The 20,916-nt window shown below is 36.2% G+C and overlaps 1 protein-coding gene across 1 annotated transcript; it reads right to left on the bottom strand.

Moving 5' to 3' along the window:
• Nucleotides 1-3,906: 3,906 nt before the first annotated feature.
• On the bottom strand, nucleotides 3,907-15,372 carry sirt5 (sirtuin 5). Its single transcript, XM_030132504.1, has 9 exons — nucleotides 15,279-15,372; nucleotides 12,828-12,943; nucleotides 11,891-12,024; nucleotides 9,755-9,980; nucleotides 8,872-8,959; nucleotides 7,103-7,156; nucleotides 6,892-7,015; nucleotides 5,268-5,383; nucleotides 3,907-5,180 (listed from the first exon to the last, which is right to left on the bottom strand). Exons 2-9 carry the CDS (start codon nucleotides 12,928-12,930, stop codon nucleotides 5,108-5,110), a joined length of 918 nt encoding a protein of 305 aa, XP_029988364.1. The 5' UTR covers nucleotides 12,931-12,943; nucleotides 15,279-15,372; the 3' UTR covers nucleotides 3,907-5,107.
• Nucleotides 15,373-20,916: the final 5,544 nt, after the last annotated feature.

The raw sequence follows: 20,916 nt of genomic DNA, 5'->3' as shown, positions 1-20,916 counted from the left end.
GTATTGATGGTCTATGGATATCGAAGATGACGGTATCCACGGAGACTATGAAACATACTGCAATACCATAGATCCAGATTGTATTCTAAAATAGAGACTGAAAAATGCATATGTGTGGTCATTAGGACTTTAACCCACAAGGACCCAGCAGGACTATGTCAATTCTCTATTTCATTATTTATCACTTTTTATTATAATTTTATCCTCTGAATTTTGCATTTCTTCCAATGAAAATCATCTATTTTCCTATTTTTGACTGACTGATCATGTAGATGTTCATAAAAGTTCAGAGTATATTCAAAGGTTATTGTATCAAAACAGAAAAAAAATGAAGAAAAAGTGACTTTTTCAGTAAAATATATCCTTAAGTGAACATAAACCTAGTGTCTATTCACTGTCATTGATTCAACTCCGTGGGTTTTACTGGTGAATCAATGTTGTAGAAGATGACGGTGTTTCCACATTTATTACCGAGCCTCTGAACATCCAAATGGGTCATATCTGATGACCATGAAAAGATGACAAACTGAATTTTATGCTAATTATTAACATGTATTGATAGGATTAGTGGATCCAACCAGTGACGTGCAGTCAGAGGAGGCAGGGGAGGCAGAGCCTCCCTTGTCAATCTTGAAAAGAAAAAAAACTTGACTATAAAATATAATAAATGTTGAAAGGTGTCAGCTGGTATGTCCTATAAACTCATTTTCCGTTCGATTCCAATATTGTTTTTTTTTTTTTTTTGTCAATTAGAATAGTAGAATTTCCGCATGCTCCATTCAAATACAGGGAGGAGATGCGTTGTGAGGCAGCGCTGTGCTGTGCCTCCCGCAGAACTGTCTACTCCCCTCATGAACTCTGCTGGTGCCCGATGAAAATATTGTGTCGCTGTCCCTCTGTATATCGCAGTTAAAATGCTTTCAAACACTCTGATTATATGCTCTATCTTTCCATAATCTGCATAACGTATGGAATGTATTTCTGTAATGTGTTTAGGCTCGCAGATTAATCATAAAACCGCAGTGAAAAAGTCACTAGGGGAGGCAAACAGTACCCCTGCCTCATGATAGATGTGAGTCCACAGATTCATGCGCTTATAATCTTCTTCGTTCTTTTTTATACACTTTAATTCACCAGGATCGGCGCATGGATTTCATGTACAAATAAAGGTAAGACCATAAACTTTTTTTATTTTTAGTTTGAAATGGCTCTTTTTGAAGGTTTCCTGTTGAGTTCCTGCCAGTCTACCTATGCTGACTTGATGCAGAGCCCATATACCCAGGCCATTCCTTTTGCTCACTCTCTCTATTCCAGTTTCTCAGGCCACCATATATTTGTAGATCTGGCTCTGAAAGAGTCAGTGCCTCCCCAGCCGTGAACCCCACTGCATGTCACTGGATCCAACAGGTATAAATAATCTAGATCAGTAGATGCTTTTGTTACATGGTGGATGTTTGGATCTTTATGGGTTAAACCAACTCATCTAATGTTGGCTGAAGATTTTTGCACAGTACTGTATCTAGGTCTTTGGCTCTTATACTTCAATACTCCTCTCAATGGAAGCAGTCACATGGATGGATGCAGTATCAACACAAAAAAAATTTTAAACACTGGCCAACTCTGTACAACACAGCCCTGCAAAAGCTCTTAGACATTTACAGCTAATCAAATTAAACAAATGTGGTGGCAACAGGAGTGACACTGAGTACAGTACAGAGTCAATGTTCTGGTTGAAGTCACCACCATGATGAATGAGGGCAGGCTGTTTATGGGATAAAGGACTCGTATTACACTCTGAACTGCATTCTGCCTTCCCTTGCTTTGCTTTTCTTTTCCACTTTATTTCTCTCTCTCTCTCCCTGACAGGCCGAGCTGGGCAGTACGACTCAGATTGGTGTGAAATCGCCGCCTAACAGGCGGGAAATTGGCTCTGTTATTTTTGGAGCAGAGTCATGGGGGACCGTCGGACCATCATCCTCTCTCTAATGAGCAGGTGATGGAGGCGTAGCCAGGGTGGGGGGACGTGGGGGGGATGCATGGAGCCTCAAACGCCACATACATGGCAAATGCACAGATGAGAGTGCAAATGCAGAGAACACTGATAAGGACACTGAGATGGGAATCTGATGGCTTGTATAAATATCCATGAAGTGCAGAAGTATTTTTATAAATGCACTAGTATTATCGGTAAAAATCCTCCTTTTGGCTGCATTAGAAGTTATATTCCTGTATGCATTATATTGTTTAAGGCTACTATTCCAAACAAATGAGCTGTAAATTATCCTAGAGTCAGCTGTAACAACCAAATTAAATATTTTAACCATCAATGTCAGCCATTATGAATCCATATTTAATGTACCCTGGGTCATATTTCCACACCACATAGTGCACAGTTGTCTCTCATTTCACTTTCTTGCTTCACAAACCAGTCTGTTACTGTGTCTGAGGAAACATTGGCAAGTTAACAGTCACACAAAATGGTCTCTACAGATATGCTGTTACTGTCACATGGTAAAATTCAAATGTAACTGAACTCAGTAGAAATGATGCATCTTAATTTGAGTTTTTAGATTTTCCCAGAAAAATAACTAGCACTGTAAACAGTAATTTTAATATGAACATTTGGCAGCGTGGTGTACGACTCAATGCAGTGCTTAAAAATGATAATGACATAATAATGTAGTGGTTTTTTCCTCATTCTCTCTCTGTGTAACACTACTATTTGTATAGACATAATAGTCAACTAACCATACAGAATGAAACTTTAACTTATGATCTTTAAACACATTATTAGATAATTATATCACAACATTAACAATCACAATATGTCACAGCCCTGATGACCAGAATGTAAAACCATTTGCATTAATTTCCACTGCAGTGGGCAGGTACATTTTCAACTGTAAAAACTAAATGAAAAAAGTGATATTGTTTATCCTGTGGTGACAGTATTTCCCACACTATAGTAAATCAAATAATATTGCAGTGGCTCTATGTTTCTTGTAGAGGAGAGGTAAATGTCGTGTTTCCATCATCATCTGCCATTTTGGAATCATGACGTGATATTTCAGGATGTTATTTTACTAAATACACCTGTTCGTATTAAGTAATACTTGCAAATATTATGGTTTGAACCTTAGTTTGAGTCACTACAGAGCTGCAACTTCTGATATTTAACTCCACTAGAACTGTGTGACAACTTAAGTTTCTTTTCAGATTACACAAACCATCCAGTCATGTCCAAGTATTACTGTTTATTATAAATGTTGCGTAATGTGTTGAAAATTCTCCTCCTCCTTAAGCTAAATAAATGTCTTTAAAAACTAGCTTGGATTAGCTGAAAAGTGTGTTTCTGGAAATCTCTCTACTGTATATGATGCACTGCTGTAAATGACACCAAAATACATAATGCACTTAAAATGAGGCTAGTCTGAAATATTTACCGGAATAAAAAACAGCATGTACATGAACGCAGCAGTAAAATGAATCCAAAAAACTTAAACATAAAATGCTGACAGGGAACACTTCCCTGCACTGTAACTGTGTTTGCTTGTCATACTTTAGGTACACTTTGGTAAAAACATACTTTAATGTCAGAAATGCACAGCTTTTATTATAGAGTTTTTTTTTTTTTTTTTACTATTTTTACTATTAAGCTGCATAAGAAATGTCTTGAAATGTTTTTGTCCCACTATGTCTAAAATCTGCATATATTAATTTTTCTGTTACATCTGCAGAAGAAAGTTTTACATTTCATCATTAAATGAATCATTAGATGTAATCATAAATGTGGTGAGATGTACTTGTAATACTTGACACAGCAGAAAATGAAAATACCCAAGTACCACCGACAAGTCTCAAAGTATAGCACTCACACAAGGTTCTTTCACACAGGTGCAGAAAAACTCACCTAACTCGTTTTTATTTAAATTATCTTATCGAACCTCAACGCAGACATAAAAACTCCCACAACTCCCATGACATCCATGTAAAACCACTTCTTGCGTCTGTGAAAACATGCATAGTCACTGGGTTTCCCAAGTTTAACTGCAGTTTACGGGAAGACATCACACAGTATTCATTAGAGGCTATAAATTCAGATAATGCTGAACTGTCACACACCACATATCCCAGGCAGAGCCCACAGATCCTTCACAGGGTGATTCACAGAGCAGCAGCTAAACACTGCCCCCTACTGTCACACATTCAATTTCACAGTCGCTACAAGTGTCCAATTTAACCAAACTGTGATGGTATTTAAGGTTAAGTCAGTTTTATTTTTTTCTTCAGTATCTGGTTTTATAAACACCAACATTTATATAACACAGTGAATTACATAGAAACTGGTGCCAAAGCAGCTACATTAATGTACTTTTTTGATTTTAATTGAAACAACTTGAGTTCTTATTTAGTGCAGATATGGTGAACAGGGTTACTTCAAGGCTAAAGTTTACTTGAAGGCTTCCATTAATTCAAACTAGATCATCCAATGAAAATAAATTTGACTCAGAAAGTAGATTTTTCAGATGCAGCTTCAGTGTCTTTGGACCAATCGCAACCCGGAGTAGTTGGCCGTTTTAGATCATACCGCGTGAACTTTTTTGACTCATTACTCATATTAAACTGCTCTTCATCCAGCCACATGGCAACATGTATATTTACAAAAAATGAAGATGACATATTCCTTCATATTTCATCCTTCATAAAGCACATTTAGATTTGACTGATCACTTGTTTTTGGTGCATTGTCCATACCATCAGAGCTTTTTTTCTGATTAGTAGTTGTGATAAATCTGGCTTCATTTGGCATCTGTGGTCAAAAATTTGCTGACAGAAACCTACGTATTATTTTTCTGAGGTATATTAAACTATTAAAGGCAAAAAATTATCAACCTAAAAAGAGCTGTGAATTTCTGTTTGTTGTGCATTTCCTTTTTGACATCTTATACAGTTGTCCTCTAGGTTCATTGATCACTTTATTATCCAGTCCCAGTCTGGGTATGCTGGTTATAGGTGTTATTATTCATTCAGGTATTTGAAACAATACAGTTGTCCAGCGTTCGACAGTCAGTCAGGTCTGTGTCCAGCTGATGGTCAGGACTGTTGTTCACTGTCCTTCTGCCTCGTGTCGTGCCAGTGCAGGGGGTAAGGTGGTCCCACAGGGGCCGTGGAAGTGGAACCTGAAACACAAATGCACACTGATGTCTGTGTCATGAACTAATGTAAATGATTGAACATATTCCACATGTGACTCAGTCAGAACATACTTGAAGCGCATGGTGGCTGGAGTGTGTTCCATGTTGAATTCGGCCACAGGGACTCCTCTTTCTGCCACCTGAGGAGCAAACATGGCTGCTGGATACACGACAGACGAAGTACCGACCTGGGCAATGACATGAATAATTTAATAAACATTAGTCATAACAAAACCCATTCAAATCCAACTGATCATCTGTGGATTTATTTCCAATGAGTGTTTTCAAATAAAGTCACTGTATTACAACAGACTGGTCCTGTCATGACAAAAACATTTCCTTTAAAACTGGAAAACATTTCAAGTCAGACAGGAAATGACACAAACAATAAATACAAATAAGTTGCAAAGTCTTAGAGGCTATTTCAGGTTCACAGAATCAAAATTCATCATCATTTTTTTACCAAAGACAATGTTAGTTACTGTTGGATGGAGCTCTGCTTGGATCAACATTAAACTCCCAGACAAATAATTAGTTCTGAAAATTAATAACTGGTTCATTCAAATAAAGTCAAAAACACAAACCTGTGGAAAATAAACGTACAGGTAATAGGAACACAGAATCAAATTCAGTTTCTCTCATTCTCCACAGTGGGCTGTAGATTAAGATTACATTGAGAAAAGTGGAAATACAAACTATGGATTCAGACTAATCTTGATATTTCCATAAAATATTCACCACCTCACAAAAAAATACATCTGTTCATATGACCTTTGTTTTATGATTCTGCCAACAATGGTTAAATACTACAGAAGAACCTTCTGAGCATGTGCAATAAACTTATTTTCCAGGCAGCAAACCAAAAACAACAGTATTTGATTATATATTCATGTACAGTTATGAGTGTTAAGTGTTTCTTAAGCTTTAGCTCAGGTGCACGGAGAAGGATATTACGGAAAAATCGAAAGGAAAATGCGCAATGTACATGTACATGTGGACACACAGTAAGTGCAATTAAGTTCAATTGTAAACGTGGAATTTCCAGCAGAGGTATCATCGTTTACTCACTAACCATGATCTAAAAAGATATTTATATGTGAACAAGAGGCCAAAACACAGAGGAAAATGCACAAATATTCATATCAATGCAGACATGGCCTAAATGAGTTCACTTTTAAATTCTAAGGGAAGTAGAGATGAATACAGTCACCTCTACAATGGGTATGTTTCATGTTTTACTACGTCTTATTCACACCTTTGAATGGCTTTAACACCGAAAACTGACTGAAGAATAATTAAAATTGAGGGCCATAACATAAACCAATATGGATGGTTAATAATCCAAGGTAGTCCTGCGTGTTTTATGTTTCTTAAGATTGATGATCTAATTTTAAAAAATCGATATGGTGATACAGAATTCACTTCCCTTTTAGAGCTACTTTATGTCTCTACGATGGAGAATGTGGCTTCATGGCTATTAAATACTCCATTATGTTCACCATCCAGTTATAGTTTCCCTTCTTTTGTTCTCTGCATGAACACATTTTCCAGATATGGATTTTTAAATAGTAAGAATAATCAAACATGATTAAAGTCATAAAACTAAATGAGTGCAGTGATAAAACAGGTGGGTGTGTCATAATTCAGCAGCTGAAGTGACAGATTTTATACATTTTGGTTGTAAATAAAAACTTACAATGAGGCACAGGTCACAGCTGTCCAGCACCGTCTCTACCTGGGTGAGGATGTCGGAGTCCAGAGTCTCTCCAAACCAGACCACGGCTGGTCTCAGGAGACCCTGACAACCCGTCTGTTCACACCTGAAACACGCACAGATGCACACAGGTCAAACAACACAGAAACAAAGCAGAGCAGAGCATTAACACAAGAGCAGGAGAGAGTGTTACCGTGGCAGCTGCTGGACAGGGAGCTGGGCATCATCTGTGTTTGGGTCTGGAGCTCTAAGTAGGCAGTTTGGTAGAGATTAGGTATAAGCAGAGCAGAGATGGAGCTCTAAGACAAACTCATTTACAACCCAAAAGAGTTCATAATTTCAAACACTGATATTCATTTTAAAAAATTACACTAGGTCACACCAACAGATTCATTTTTAATATAAGATAACATATACTATATTGATCCCCAAGGGGGTACAGCAGCACAAGACAATATTCATCAAACACAACAGAAAAATAAAAAGGTAAAAAATATAAAAATTTGTTGACTAAAAATGACAAAAAATTGCTATAATAATAATAATTGAAATAAGTGTGCAGTAGGTGACTTTGATAAGTGTGCATGCGAATCAAACCAATTTTTCAAACCAATTAAATTGCATTTTAACTGTAGAATAGTGTGTCTTTCCTTTACAGTATGATTTGCTGCACCAATCATCTGTTGTTTTAAAGCAGGGGTGGCCAACCCTGGTCCTGGAGAGCCACTATCCTGCATGTTTTAGATGTGCCCCTCTTCCAGCACACCTGACGGTCATTATCAGGCTTCTGCAGAGCTTGATGATTATCACTGTCATTTAAATCAGGTGTGTTGGTAGAGGGATACATCTAAAACATGCAGGATAGTGGCTCTCCAGGACCAGGGCTGGCCACCCGTGTTTTAAAGGTTATATTTGAAACTTAAATTGACTACGTTTTGTAAAGGAAACCGAGGTCACATTAAATACCGACGTTTGCCTGTAGAAGCTAGTGAGTTACGATTTTTTCATAACGTGCACATAATTTCTGCAGTACATGGTTGTATCTAAATAAAAACGGAAGTTGATACAAAATTGTTTGTAAAAAACCCTGCAAAAACATCACAACTAAATATGATCTGAGACTTCTGCACAGTACTGTATTAATTGGAACAACAGAAAAATGGCCACTATTTCATATTATGCTCAATCCTTCATGTTGTTCTGTCACAAACTGCACTTTTTACTGTGATATTTGGATGATGTGTTCTTCCACATCAATGAAAGCAGGAAACACAACACTAACAAACATGGAGGAGAGTTAATGTGACAGAAGATGGGGTAATTCTGAAGTAGAGGATGACTCTGATCAGCCCAGACAAAATGAGGACATGTTTTGGATCATCACAACAGACTCAAGCACAACTAACTTCTTTCACCAAATATGTAAAGTTGTATCAAACTGCATAGAAAGTCTAAAGATTCAGTTTTATAATTACCTCTTCAGATTTTATATATTGTCTATATCTTGTTGCATCCCCAACTGATAATTTGCACAATGCTATGATTTAAAATAAAGTGTAAAATTCCTCAGAGCCCTGCTGATTGTTTCCACCTCAGTCCTTTAAATACATCTATCAATAACAGTGCTAAATACAGATGAATGACATGATCAGTTTAGAATTTCAGCTCAGAGTGTCCTATAATTTTAACATATTTTATTAGTGTGGTGTTTTTCAGCTGTCAAAAGCATCCATTTGAAATGTCACACAAATGACAAAGTGACATTTAATTTTACTCACAGATTTTCTGTTTCACCTTGTCATATCAGTTGTTATTTAGCTTCTGACACCTGACAGCCTGCAAGCGGCTGCTTTCTGTGGCATTTTGTGCTTTAATGAATACGATGTCTATCTCTACTCATTATGCTCATACTGTTGATGTAAACAGTTCCGCTCACCAAACGACACGGGTTGAACTTCTTACCCTTTGCCCTCCAGAGCGGCACAGATCGGGCTTTTGTAATTGGCGGCTTCTTGACCGCAGTTCATACACCGTGTTCTGAATAGGCTTCCTGAAATCACAAAGTTACAGGAATAGGAGAGGACAGGAATTCAATATAAATATACATCTTTTCTTTTAGTTTATCAAATAAAAATGTCAAAGTTGTAGGATTTATTGTAGCTTTTGTATCACTAATCCTGAAAAACCTTCACAAGTAAAAATTGTCAGGCTTTTTACAGCCTACAAACATGTAAAATAAGTCAACTGATGACTTAATGAAGATAATTTGGTGCAGCCTCAACAGGAACAGACTGAGATGAAACTAAAAGAAGATACGGGAAAAGATTCACATTGTGACTGTTTTCATGACTGATTTTGACGGAGTCATTTTTGAACATGTTACTTCGAGTAGTAGAACTTGAAGGTTAATGATATTAATACTTACCAACTGACTTTAAGGAAAATAATAACTTTTCAAAAAAATTAAGTCATTCAATTTCACTAGACCTTTTAGTTTGATTTCTTAGTTTAATCCACTTTTAGATCTTCAGTTCATCTGTCAACTGCATGAAAATATTTGGTGCACATAAAAAAAGAAAATCATCCACATGTTGTTTAGATGTACCCACAATAATAATTTTGTTTTAATCTCAGACCATGAACATAAGAATCTAATCACAAATAAGCCTTTAAAGAGCGACATGAGGATGATTATTTTCCCTCAAGTCAGCAATTCTGGTTGACAGGCCTAATATTAGCCATCGACCACTATAAGCATCCTCATTGCTGCCAATTCTTTCCTCTATTACTACTTAAAAACCTACACATTCAGTAATGTTAGTTACAGATTATACTTTGTAATTACCATGAATTTCCAGAATATTTTTCGATCCTGCTCGGCGGTGGAGCTCGTCGATGTTCTGTGTGATGACAGTCACTTGACGGCCCTGTTTGCTCAGTCGTTCCTCGCACTCTGCAATCGCCAGATGTGCTGGGTTGGGATTTTTTGTGAGCATGACTTCACGACGATAGTGATAAAACTCCCAGACCCGGGACGGATTTCTAGCAAAGGCCTCTGGGGTCGCCAGGTCCTGAAAATAAAAAAACAAACAGACAGAATTTTGACAAGTGCAGATGGAAAAAAAAAAATGGAGCCACATAAATAACTAGAAGCACTCGGAGAGCGCAGACCTCCGCCAAGGGTGATCAGTGCCCCCCCACCCCCCCACGCCAAGGAGGTTATGTTTTTGCCAGGGTTTGTTTGTCTGTCTGTCCGTTAGTGTGCAACATAACTCAAAAAGTTATGGACAGATTTTGATGAAATTTTCTGGTCTGTGCCCCCCCCCCGTGGGCCCCCCCACCCCCGATCACCACCAAAATTTAATCATTTCTTCCTTATCCCATTTCCAACAAACCCTGAAAATTTCATCAAAATCTGTCCATAACTTTTTGAGTTATGTTGCACACTAACGGACAGACAGACAGACAGACAAACAAACCCTGGCAAAAACATAACCTCCTTGGCGGAGGTAATAACATATTCTGATTTCTTCTCTGCATGTTGATCACTTCTTATTTGTTGTGTAGTGATCCTTAGTCAGACTGAAGGTCTATTTGGTGTCATTACAAAAGGAACTACAACTACAAAGGAACTCCAATATGATGTTGAGTTTCTGATTCTGCTGGTCTAGTCCACTGTGAAACCTCAAACTGGTTTTAATTTATTCCAAAGTTGCTGAACTGACATTTGTCATTATGACTTTAAGGTTGTGTCAAAGGCAATAGCGTCACTGTGATGAATCCAACTTGTTTTGCATCAGTAATGTTAATTCAATATGTTAATTTAGGTTGAATGAAGATACTGGTTCAGTATGATGTTTGTTGTCATGGCAAACTGAAAATTTTATGAAATGTTTAATGTCTGGCTTTCCCCAAAACAAAGAGGCCATCGAGAAACGTGCACCAAGGACAATGAACAGGGACAACAGCGCATACACCTTATCGCACACCTGGGATGCGGTCCTGAAGAAGGTATCAGACAGAAGGGGGCGCACACCCTCCCTGCTGTCTGGCAAATCCTTCTGAGCAGCCTACAAGACAGGTCACGGCAACATCAAGTGACGCTTCTGACGAAAGCTACAGGAAGTAGCCGACACTAGTCAAGCAGGTAAAACTACTCCTGTCTGCTAAATGAATTATATACACAATTGTACTTGAAAGACAGTATGAATGTTTACCAGATTTCCCCAAAACTGAAATACAGAATACATAATATAAGAAATAAAAAAAAAAAAAATCCAGCTGACAATGAAGGATGAGGATTTATTTGTGTTCAAATACTGAAAATACACCAACACTTTTCTTTCCACCTGAAAAACCTTGTATTTAACCCATACAAGAAGTTAATAGACTATCCATTAAGAACAGTATCTGGTCCTTTTATGAACGGAGCCAGAGTTTTGTTCATGTTGCCACTAGTAGGGGCTGCCATTTTTCACCTTTTCTGTTTATAACCTTTTATGGACAGAATTTCTAGGAGCAGCCACTGAATGGAGGGATTTCTTTTTGGTGGCATCTCTGTTTTTTTTGCAGATGATGAGTTCTTGTTTACTTCATCAAACTAGTGCGGCCATTCACAGCTGGGATGAAGATCAGTAACTCAGTAACTCTACATCTGAGGCCATGGTTCTCAGCTGGAAAAGGATGGAGTGCTCCCTCCAGCTTAGGGATGAGTTGCTTCCCCAACATGAGGAGTTTAAGGTTGAGACTGACTAGGGAATTGATGCAACATCTGTATTGGTATGTTGTGGTGAAGAAAAAGTCTAGCTCTCAATTTATTAGTCGATCTACATTCCTAGTTCCACCTATAGTTATGAGCTGTGGGTGGTGACTGAAAGAATGAGATTGTGGAGAAACGCAGTGAAAATAGTTTTTGGACAGATGGCCCTCATATCCTCTATATATTGAAATAGTTTGAAAAGCTAAAAAGGTGGATCCCTACCTGTGCTTGCCATTTTCTCCAGTAGCCTCCTGCTCCTCTGAAGGTGGGGACTCCACTCTCAGCGCTCACTCCTGCTCCGGTGAGGATGGCTATGTTCTTGGACTTGGAGAAAATCTCCCTGAATGCTGCCAGATCTGTGACGAGAAACACAAAATCACAATGTGTATGAAAATTATTATAATTAGGAAGATGATATGAGTGTTTTTGAGGTGACATAGAGGTAAATAGGGGGACAAAGCCTTAATTCACCAAACAAGTATATAATTTTAATATATAATACTCACTATATTGTTTTAATATTCAGTATTATCCCACTAAAGAAAAGATCTATTCTGCTCTGAATTTACTTAAATGCAAGGTATGCCATTTGGCGTCTCTCAATCAAAACAACAATAAAAACTATAGTTTAATGTTATCATGAAAGACCCTAAGATCGTGGGAAATAGGAGGTGAGAAAATAGGTTTTAGATGAAGTTCTGTATTATGGTAAATAAAATTATTGATTTCTTTGAATTTGGACATTGTTGGGAAAATGTAATATAATCCAAGTGCTGCACATAACACAGGCCTCATTGTTTGTATTTTAAAGTGGAAATGTTTCAAGCATCACATTTCTATTACAAATGTAATGAATGACAAAACCTGTGAACTATCACCGAATCTACAATCCAGAGACTATATACGACACATTCAAAAACCTTTTCTGTATTTAGTTGCTCCATGTTGTTCATCTTAAGAAGTATGGATTTCACTCACTTCCCACCTTTACACACTTCACATACACATCATTTTCCTCAATAAGGAGCAAAATCACAAACAGGCTTTATGAATATCACAAAAAAAATGTTTGCATCCACAACTTACATTTAATATTAATGTAAATCTATTTCACTATAAATGTGGGTCTTACTTTGTTGTAGTAAGGAAGAAAGAGTACCTGAACTGGGCCTGGCCATGTCTTGGCTGCTCCGTGGTTTCCTCAGGTGAGCATGGAGGTGTGAGTGTGTTAATCCTCGACGGGTGAGCGAGCTTACAATCATCAGGTTCTGACAACTAGGGAAGGAAATATGACACCTCTCAATTCATAAGCACAACAGATTTCCAGTTAGTAACAGCTTGTGCTTCCTTGATCATTTTAAAGACATATTTCTTACTGTTCACACATTGGCTGAGGGTAAATAAAAGCCACACTTTGCCAAAAGCAGATTTTTTCACTTGAACTGCGGTCTTTTTGGATGGCAATTCCACAAAGCTGTTAAAAAACTTTTTTGAGAAGCCGATAGATACATTTTGTTTTATATAAAAGAGGCAACTGAATCTAGATGTGCCTTTAAAAAAAGGTATTTCTGAGTGGTGTCAAGAGGTTTTAAAAAGAAATGATAAAAGTTAAATCCAAGTAAACTCTGAAAAGTAAAGATTTGGTAACAGTCATGTCCTCTGAATTTTGAGGTAGGCTACTTGAACATTATTTGACTGTTTCCATTTTCCAGGCTTGGTTCCTCTCCAGATTACAGATTTTTATTCCCTTCCTTGACCAGAGAAAACCCCATATCACCTAATATGTTGATGGGCTCAGTTTACATTTTACTTTTTAAGCTAAATAAAGTCTTACATTTGCTGGAAAATGCAATGGCACAAGGATAACTCAACCCTGTATTTCGGAGATCATGAAAAAGCAGACTTTTTTGTTACACTTGGGTCTTAAAATTTGTTGTGGATATGTTTTTACTAGATCACCAAGTGGTGAACAGTAATATAATATGATAATTAGTTTTCTAAAATAAAATAGAAGAGTGTCTTCTGGAGGAGTAAATAAATATTGACGTTGCCAAGGAAGTGTAAAATACAGTGGAGAGCCCAAATTATGTAAATGTAAAATGATCAAACAAACAAAAAAAATTACAGAAATATGTAACAAGATGAAAACAACATACAATGTAAAAGACTAAAATGATGTAAAAGATTTAAAAAGATGAAAATGACATAAAAACAAACTGACTTTACGACAGTATTCAGACAGCTGAAAACTGATTCAGTCAAGTGTTTGTGTACAAAAAAAAAACATTGGAAGGAATATTTCTAGGACTCAAAAAAAGTTGTTTGAGGTGCTCTTTGGAAAAGGGATTCATAAAGTAGATAACAAACAGGAAGAAAACTCCAAGGCACTCTCTTTAAGCATTAAAAGGCCTTTATTTTGACAACATGGTCATGTTTAGACCTTAAAAAAAAAAATTTTAAAAAAAAACTCCAACGCATTTCGGCTTCAAACCTTCATCAGGAAGTCAAACAGTCATTGGGAAGTGTTTGACTTCCTGATGAAGGCTTAAAGTCGAAATGCATTGAAGTGTTTGTGTACAGTTGATTCAATTGTTTTTGTGAGTGTGTGGAAGGGGCTTCTATGGAAAAAACAGATAGGACACTCCCTAGACCAGGGGTCACCAACCCTGGTCCACCAGATCTACTATCCTACATGTTTTAGATGTATCCCTCTTCCAACACACCTGATCCAAATGATAATCCTATCATCAAGCTCTGCAGAAGCCTGATAACGACCATCACGTGTGCTGGAAGAAGGAAACATCTAAAACATGCAGGAGAATAGATCTTGAGGACCACAGTTGGTGACCCCTGCCCTAGACATTGAGAAAAATCAAGATTTTATGGTAATGCACATCTTAATTTTGTAAATATGGGGCTTGAGGAGTCAAAAATACCTTTTAGATTCTGAGTTGAAGCCATTAATCTAGTTAACAGTGCATTAAATAGTTAAAACGAGCTCAACCTTAAACGTCATCATCATCTTAGATTGCATCTTAAACATTAATACAACAGTAAATACAGTCAGCCATAACTTTTGACAGTGGTACAAACTATTTCTACATGTTTGACTTGTTTTTCCTTTCACCTGTTTCTGGGTACACTAAAGAACAATTATTACCATATTTTTAGGTTTCCAAGACTTTCATTGGTGAATAAATCTCATTTTTCCTAAGAGTCAACTAGTGTAACAAGCAAAACTTTCAGCCACGAATTTAACAAGAAGGGTCACTGTGTTTTAAAACCTCAGAGGTCATCCAAGTTAACTCATGTATACACACAGCTAACCTTAAAACGTGTGCACTTACAATAAAATAATAAACTAGCAGATAATGCCGCTTTACCCATGAAAGCTATTTTTGTTATCTATATTATTAGCTGCACATTTCAACGACGCCTGTCACAGCTGATGACAGTTTAGCTAATGAGCTAATATTAGCCTCTGAACAACTGTTACAGGCTAAGCTAAAGCCGCTATCCACACTAACAGCTCGCTGTTACAATACGGTGTCAAAGCTGAGATGTCGTAATATTTCACACGCATCAGGTCCTTTATGTGTTGTTTACTTACCTGTCAAACCGAAGCCAGGTACAGCAGAGAGCAGGAACCAGGAAATAGTCGATGTCACAGCCTCAGCAGCTCAAATGGTTCGGCTTCATCAACACGGAATGAGCCAATCAGCAGACACAGCGAGGGATTGTTAACCAATCAGAAAAGGCAACGATGTGAAAAACAACGGCTGCACCCACGTACGACCCGCAGAGGGCGCACTTGTATTGAATCAGGTAAACTGAATCCTGTCTGTGCATATTAAAGGTTTTTTTCTGATTGACCACAATCTAGACCAGGGGTCAAACTCATAATAGTTCAGCGGCCACATATGATCTTAAATGACAATAGACAACAAAAGAATCATAATAATAACCCTATAATCTATGTTAACTCCAGACTTTTCTTTATGTTTTAAAGTGAAAAAACTAAAATTACGCAATGAAAAGGTTTACATCTACAAACTGACTTTAAAAAAAAAAAACAAAACATGAAATATTTTACGAAAAATAAGCACAGTTTTTGCCGAATAATGCATGTTTATCATTTACATATGTGCATTGCAACTTACAGATCACAGTGGATCTAAAAAGGCACAAAACATTTAATAACAGGCATAATATTGTTAAAACTGCATTTACCTATCTTAAGACATTTCAAGTTGTTCATATTTGCTATTCACATTTTTTTGTGAAAAAGATGTTTGTAAATGTAAACATTTTCTTGTAATTTTACTTTTTCACACTAAAGCAAAATTACAAATTTGGAATTTTCATTATTTATATGTTATTATGATAATATTTTACTCATCTGACCCACTTGAAATCAAATTGGTCTGTGTGTGGCCCCTGAAATAAAATGATTCTGACACGCTTCACTGTTAATATCTCCTGTGTAATTTTTGCATTTCATAATTTCACCCTGCCTACTTTTGGCAGGCCAGTTTTGGCCTGCAGGCTAGATTGAACCCTTTGATGGGCCAGCTTTGGCCCTTTGGTTGTATGTATGACAACCCTGATCTAGATAATGTATGAATGTCTTCTTAGTGTAATATGTACCATGTAGTTTTATTCACTCAAAATATTTCCATTTTATACACATTCTAAAAACAGAGGAAAGCATTTCACTTTAAAATTATCAAGATCCTTTTTTTCTAATTTGCAATACTTGTATTTGTACCTCATTATTCCACTTTAGTACAACTTATCCTTCTACTCCACTACATCTTAGAATAATTTTTTTTAAACTTCATTTAATTTGTCTGTTTGCTGTTTAAGTTTACTTACTATTTACTCTTTACATTTAATATAACACACAGTCCTACACTTCTAATCCACCAAGCAGTATAGAATGCTTCACACTAAAATTCTACTGTATGCATGAAAACAAAAAACAGAAAGGACTGTTGCAAACTGTTTATCACGATCAAATGCTTAAAAAAAAAAAAAAAAATATATATATATATATATATATATATATATATATATATATATATATATATATATATATTAGTAGTAGTAGTAGTAGTAGGTGTTTCACTGGCTCAAAAAACACAACATGTAAATGTGTCTGTAGGAGTCAGGTGCTCATCAAGGACAGCGGTGGAATGCATAAAAATGCAATGAAGTAAAAGGTACTGCCACAAATAAAATTAATCGCCAGTGTTAAAGAAATATGTAGGGCATAATTACAACACTCAGAAACAAGTCTGATACAGAATGGCCTGATGAAGACGTGTTGGTGATTATGGGCCTTTTAATAATAAAGGACTTTTACATGTGTATCAAAGTGCCTCTGACTTGTTTTTGGCTGTTGTCATTTTACACTAATATATACAGTATTTTTTTTTTTTTTTTTTTGTTAACACTGGTGATTAGTTTTGTTTGTGACAGTGTTTGCTTTGTTGTTTTTCATGCACTCCATTACTGTCCTTGATGAGCTCCTGATTCTTTTATACAGGTTTAATTTGTGTTTTTTAAGCCAGTGAAGTTTCTACTACCCATTTTATTCTCCTTTTTGCATTTTATGATGATAAACATTATAATACAATATTATATTTGCATAATATTACCAGAACACTTTGAAATGAAGCATTCTGTATGATGAATACTCTTATCTTTCATATATTAAGTACATTTTGCTGATACATTTTGATATAGATTATACATTTTGATGATTTTATTTAAAGGTAGTATTTCTACTTTTATTTAAGTGTACATCTTCCACTTCTGTTGAAAATATTAACTATTTTTGCAGCACTTTACATTCTGCCCCAAAAATTTACACTAAACCATTTAAACACTGTGCAGCTCTTGCAAAACAAAGCATTGTTGCAAAATTCAGACTCTTAATGAAATGCATTTTTGCGTTAATACAGTAGTGAACTTTCCAATTAGTGAGCATGTAAAGCAACAATTGAGCAATTGTCTGTGTCATTCTATGTACAGGAGAGAGCAGGTGCATGTTATAAAAACACAAACCACAAACATAGGTATCTAAAATATGAATGCATACATTTTTTTTTCTTTTTTCAATATTAATCCTGTTTAGGCATAGAGAAAAACAGAACAATAGTTAGGGTAAGCATGGTACTTGACAACAGTGTATCCCAGCATGATCCATCTGTTACTCAGTGAATCTGTCATAGTCATAAGACACACACTCACCAACACACACATTTATCATTATATGTTTGCAGGTTATTAGAAATTGTAAAATGTCTTATATGCAAGTAAACACAATCATGATCTAACTAAAAACAAACTTGTGGTTAAGATTTTTTACAAGATAAAAGAAATTCAGATAAATAAACAAATAAAATGAGGAAAAAATATAAAACCAAACAATATTTATTAAGATGTATATGACAAACAAGCTAAAACCAGGCCACATAATACACACCTGCCCTGAAAACCCATAAAACTTAAACTGTTATTTCATAGACACTAGACAAAGCATCAAAATACTGATCAAACCCAACAAGTTTTAATCAAAGTCCTTTGCTAAAGCTTTGCTAAGTTTTGATGTATAATTTGGATTGGTTTTCTCACAGCTGCAAGTTGAGTTATAGAATAAAATTTTTACAGGAGGGGAAGGCGATAAATATCAGTTGGGTCCTGCTCGTTTAAGCAGTCCATTAGGAAAGTATTGGCTGGTTAGTTTTTGCGTCATTGAACTCTCCAACACTCGTTCATCTTTGTGTTGACGGCTTTATTGCCCTTCGCCCCTACTGTAATATCCCTCTGTATGTAATTGTCTACGGTCTGCTCTTGCTGATGCAGTCCCATTTACTGACTTCTATTTATGATGTCTATCCCACTGATCCAAATACAGACGTCTCTGTACTCACTGTCCCAACAGAAACACAAGAAACTAGTTGAGCAGTCTGTGTAACCAAAGCCATCCATGCCCCGACAATGAACCCTCATTTAGAGTTACTTATTTCTTTGTTATCAGAAACAACTTGACCAGCTTAGAATGTAAATATTCACAGAGCATGCTGGGAGATTAATTTCTCAACAGTGTCTCCATTGCTTATGTTTCTTATTGCATTCATAAAGGTTTTTCCTTTAATTTGTCACACATTTATAAGGTCATTTTTGTTTTTCCCTTCCCATATGAGCCCATAATAAGCTTATTATAAACTCCAATATGAGAATAGTATAGAGGGCTTTTGTTTTTAGTTGTTGTTTTTTTGTTTTTGTTTTTTTTACTTTTTTCATGATGGAGTCTTAATTAATTAATCCCACATGCTGCTACTAGTCTGACAGGAGGATATGATTCACAAACTAAAGCAGTAGGTATGAAAGTATGATGTCTGTATAAGTTTTAATTGCAAAGAAAATGTCAGTTACAATTAAGTTTACAGTCCTATGTTTATCGGTTGTTCCTTGCAAGTTCAAAGGTAAAACTTAGGTTCAAGAGAAAATGGAGAAGCTTTTAGAGTTATCTGACGTGCTGAAATGAGAATAAATTATCATTTTTGTTTTATGACTTTAATTAGCTTGCAAAGAGTTGTTCCAACACATTGTTCAGTCAATATGAAGAAACCTCTTTCCTTCTGTTTTTTTTTTTTTTTTTTACCTGTATGTGGATACAAATGTCACCTTCCTGTGTACTAAACTGTCCTGGATTGCAATTACTAAAACACTGGGTCATATTTTATTTTAATATATATATATCACTTTATCCTTCCCAGGAACCTTCCTGTAATAAATGTCTAGTTTTGTCACTATCTTAAGGAACTAATGGTACCATAAAATGAATTTTTATTAACATTTTTTCACTAATGTTCCTCTCTAAAACAGACCTTCTAAAACTGGCCACACCATTCACACAAAGGCTAATAGATAAAAGATAGTCTACATATAATGCAGTCATAGTAGAATGCAATAGGAAATATCTAAGTGACTTGTCTTTTCATTGAAATCAGTCTGCACACCAAAATTTTACTTAAATAATACATCTGAATACTTCTTTCATCCCAGTCATATTCAATAAATTTTTGCCATTTTATTAAACTGAATGACTGACTCATTGGCTGATTGATTAAAGAACAGCCTGATCATCCAGGCTCTAGTGCAGGGGTGTCAAACATATCATCCGTGGGCCAAAATCGGCCTGCCAAAAGTAGGCAGGATGAAATTGTGAAATGCAAAAATGATCATGAAGATGTTAACAACCAAGGGTGTCAAACTTATTTTAGTTTAGGAGTCACATACAGACCAGTTTGATCTCAAATGGGTGGGACCAATCCAATCCAATCCAATCCACTTTATTTATTTAATACATTTAAAAAAACACAAGGTTGCCAAAGTGCTGTACAATGCAAAAGACACACAAAACAAAAAGTTACTAGAAGACAGAACCAAGACTACACAATTTTCATGCTGGGTTAAACAACAAGGAATAAAAAGTGACCTTTAAGCCGAGACTTAAATGTTTCCAGAGAAGGAGTTTGACATGGGTGGGTAACTCATTCCAAAGTTTAGGTGTCAGCACCAAGAAAGCTCGATCACCTCTAGTTTTCAGCCTTGTTTTCTGCACGACAAGGAGAAGCAGTGACCGGTGAAATAACATAAGCTATAAATAATAACAACTCCAAAATTTTGTCTTTGTTTTAGCTTTTAGTGACATTACATGAAAATGTTTGCATTTACAAACTATCCATTCATAAAAAAAGGGTCAAACATGAGCAACCATGTACAACCTAAAATATCTTAAACATAAAAGCAATTTTAACAATACGACACTTGTTATTAAATATTTTGTGCCTTTGTAGATCCACTGTGATCTGTAAGTTGTAATGCACGTGTAAATGAGAAACTGAGGCATAATGCTAAAATTCCACTTATTTTTCTTAATTTCGGGTTGTTCATGAAAAAAATGAGAAAAAAAAATTTAGTTGACATTATTTATAGCTTAATATGATAGTATTTTACTGGCCCACTTGAGATCATATGTGGCCCCCCTGATCTAAAATGAGTTTGACACCCCTGGTCTAGTGGCTGTAGTGCAGAATTTGTCATTGCATGTGTTTGGATGTGGAGAAGGTGGTCTTAGCAGCACTACAGAGGACCAGTATCATCCCTTCTCCTCCTCTCCCCTCCTTCCCCTCCATCTCCATCACAATAGCCCGCCTCCCTCCCACACCGTCTGC

The sequence above is a fragment of the Sphaeramia orbicularis genome, chromosome 4 (assembly GCF_902148855.1).
Source record: "Sphaeramia orbicularis chromosome 4, fSphaOr1.1, whole genome shotgun sequence".
NCBI classification, from domain to species: domain Eukaryota; kingdom Metazoa; phylum Chordata; class Actinopteri; order Kurtiformes; family Apogonidae; genus Sphaeramia; species Sphaeramia orbicularis.
The sequence above is the reverse complement of the archived record's forward strand: the minus strand, read 5'-3'. Positions and strand labels throughout refer to the sequence as shown.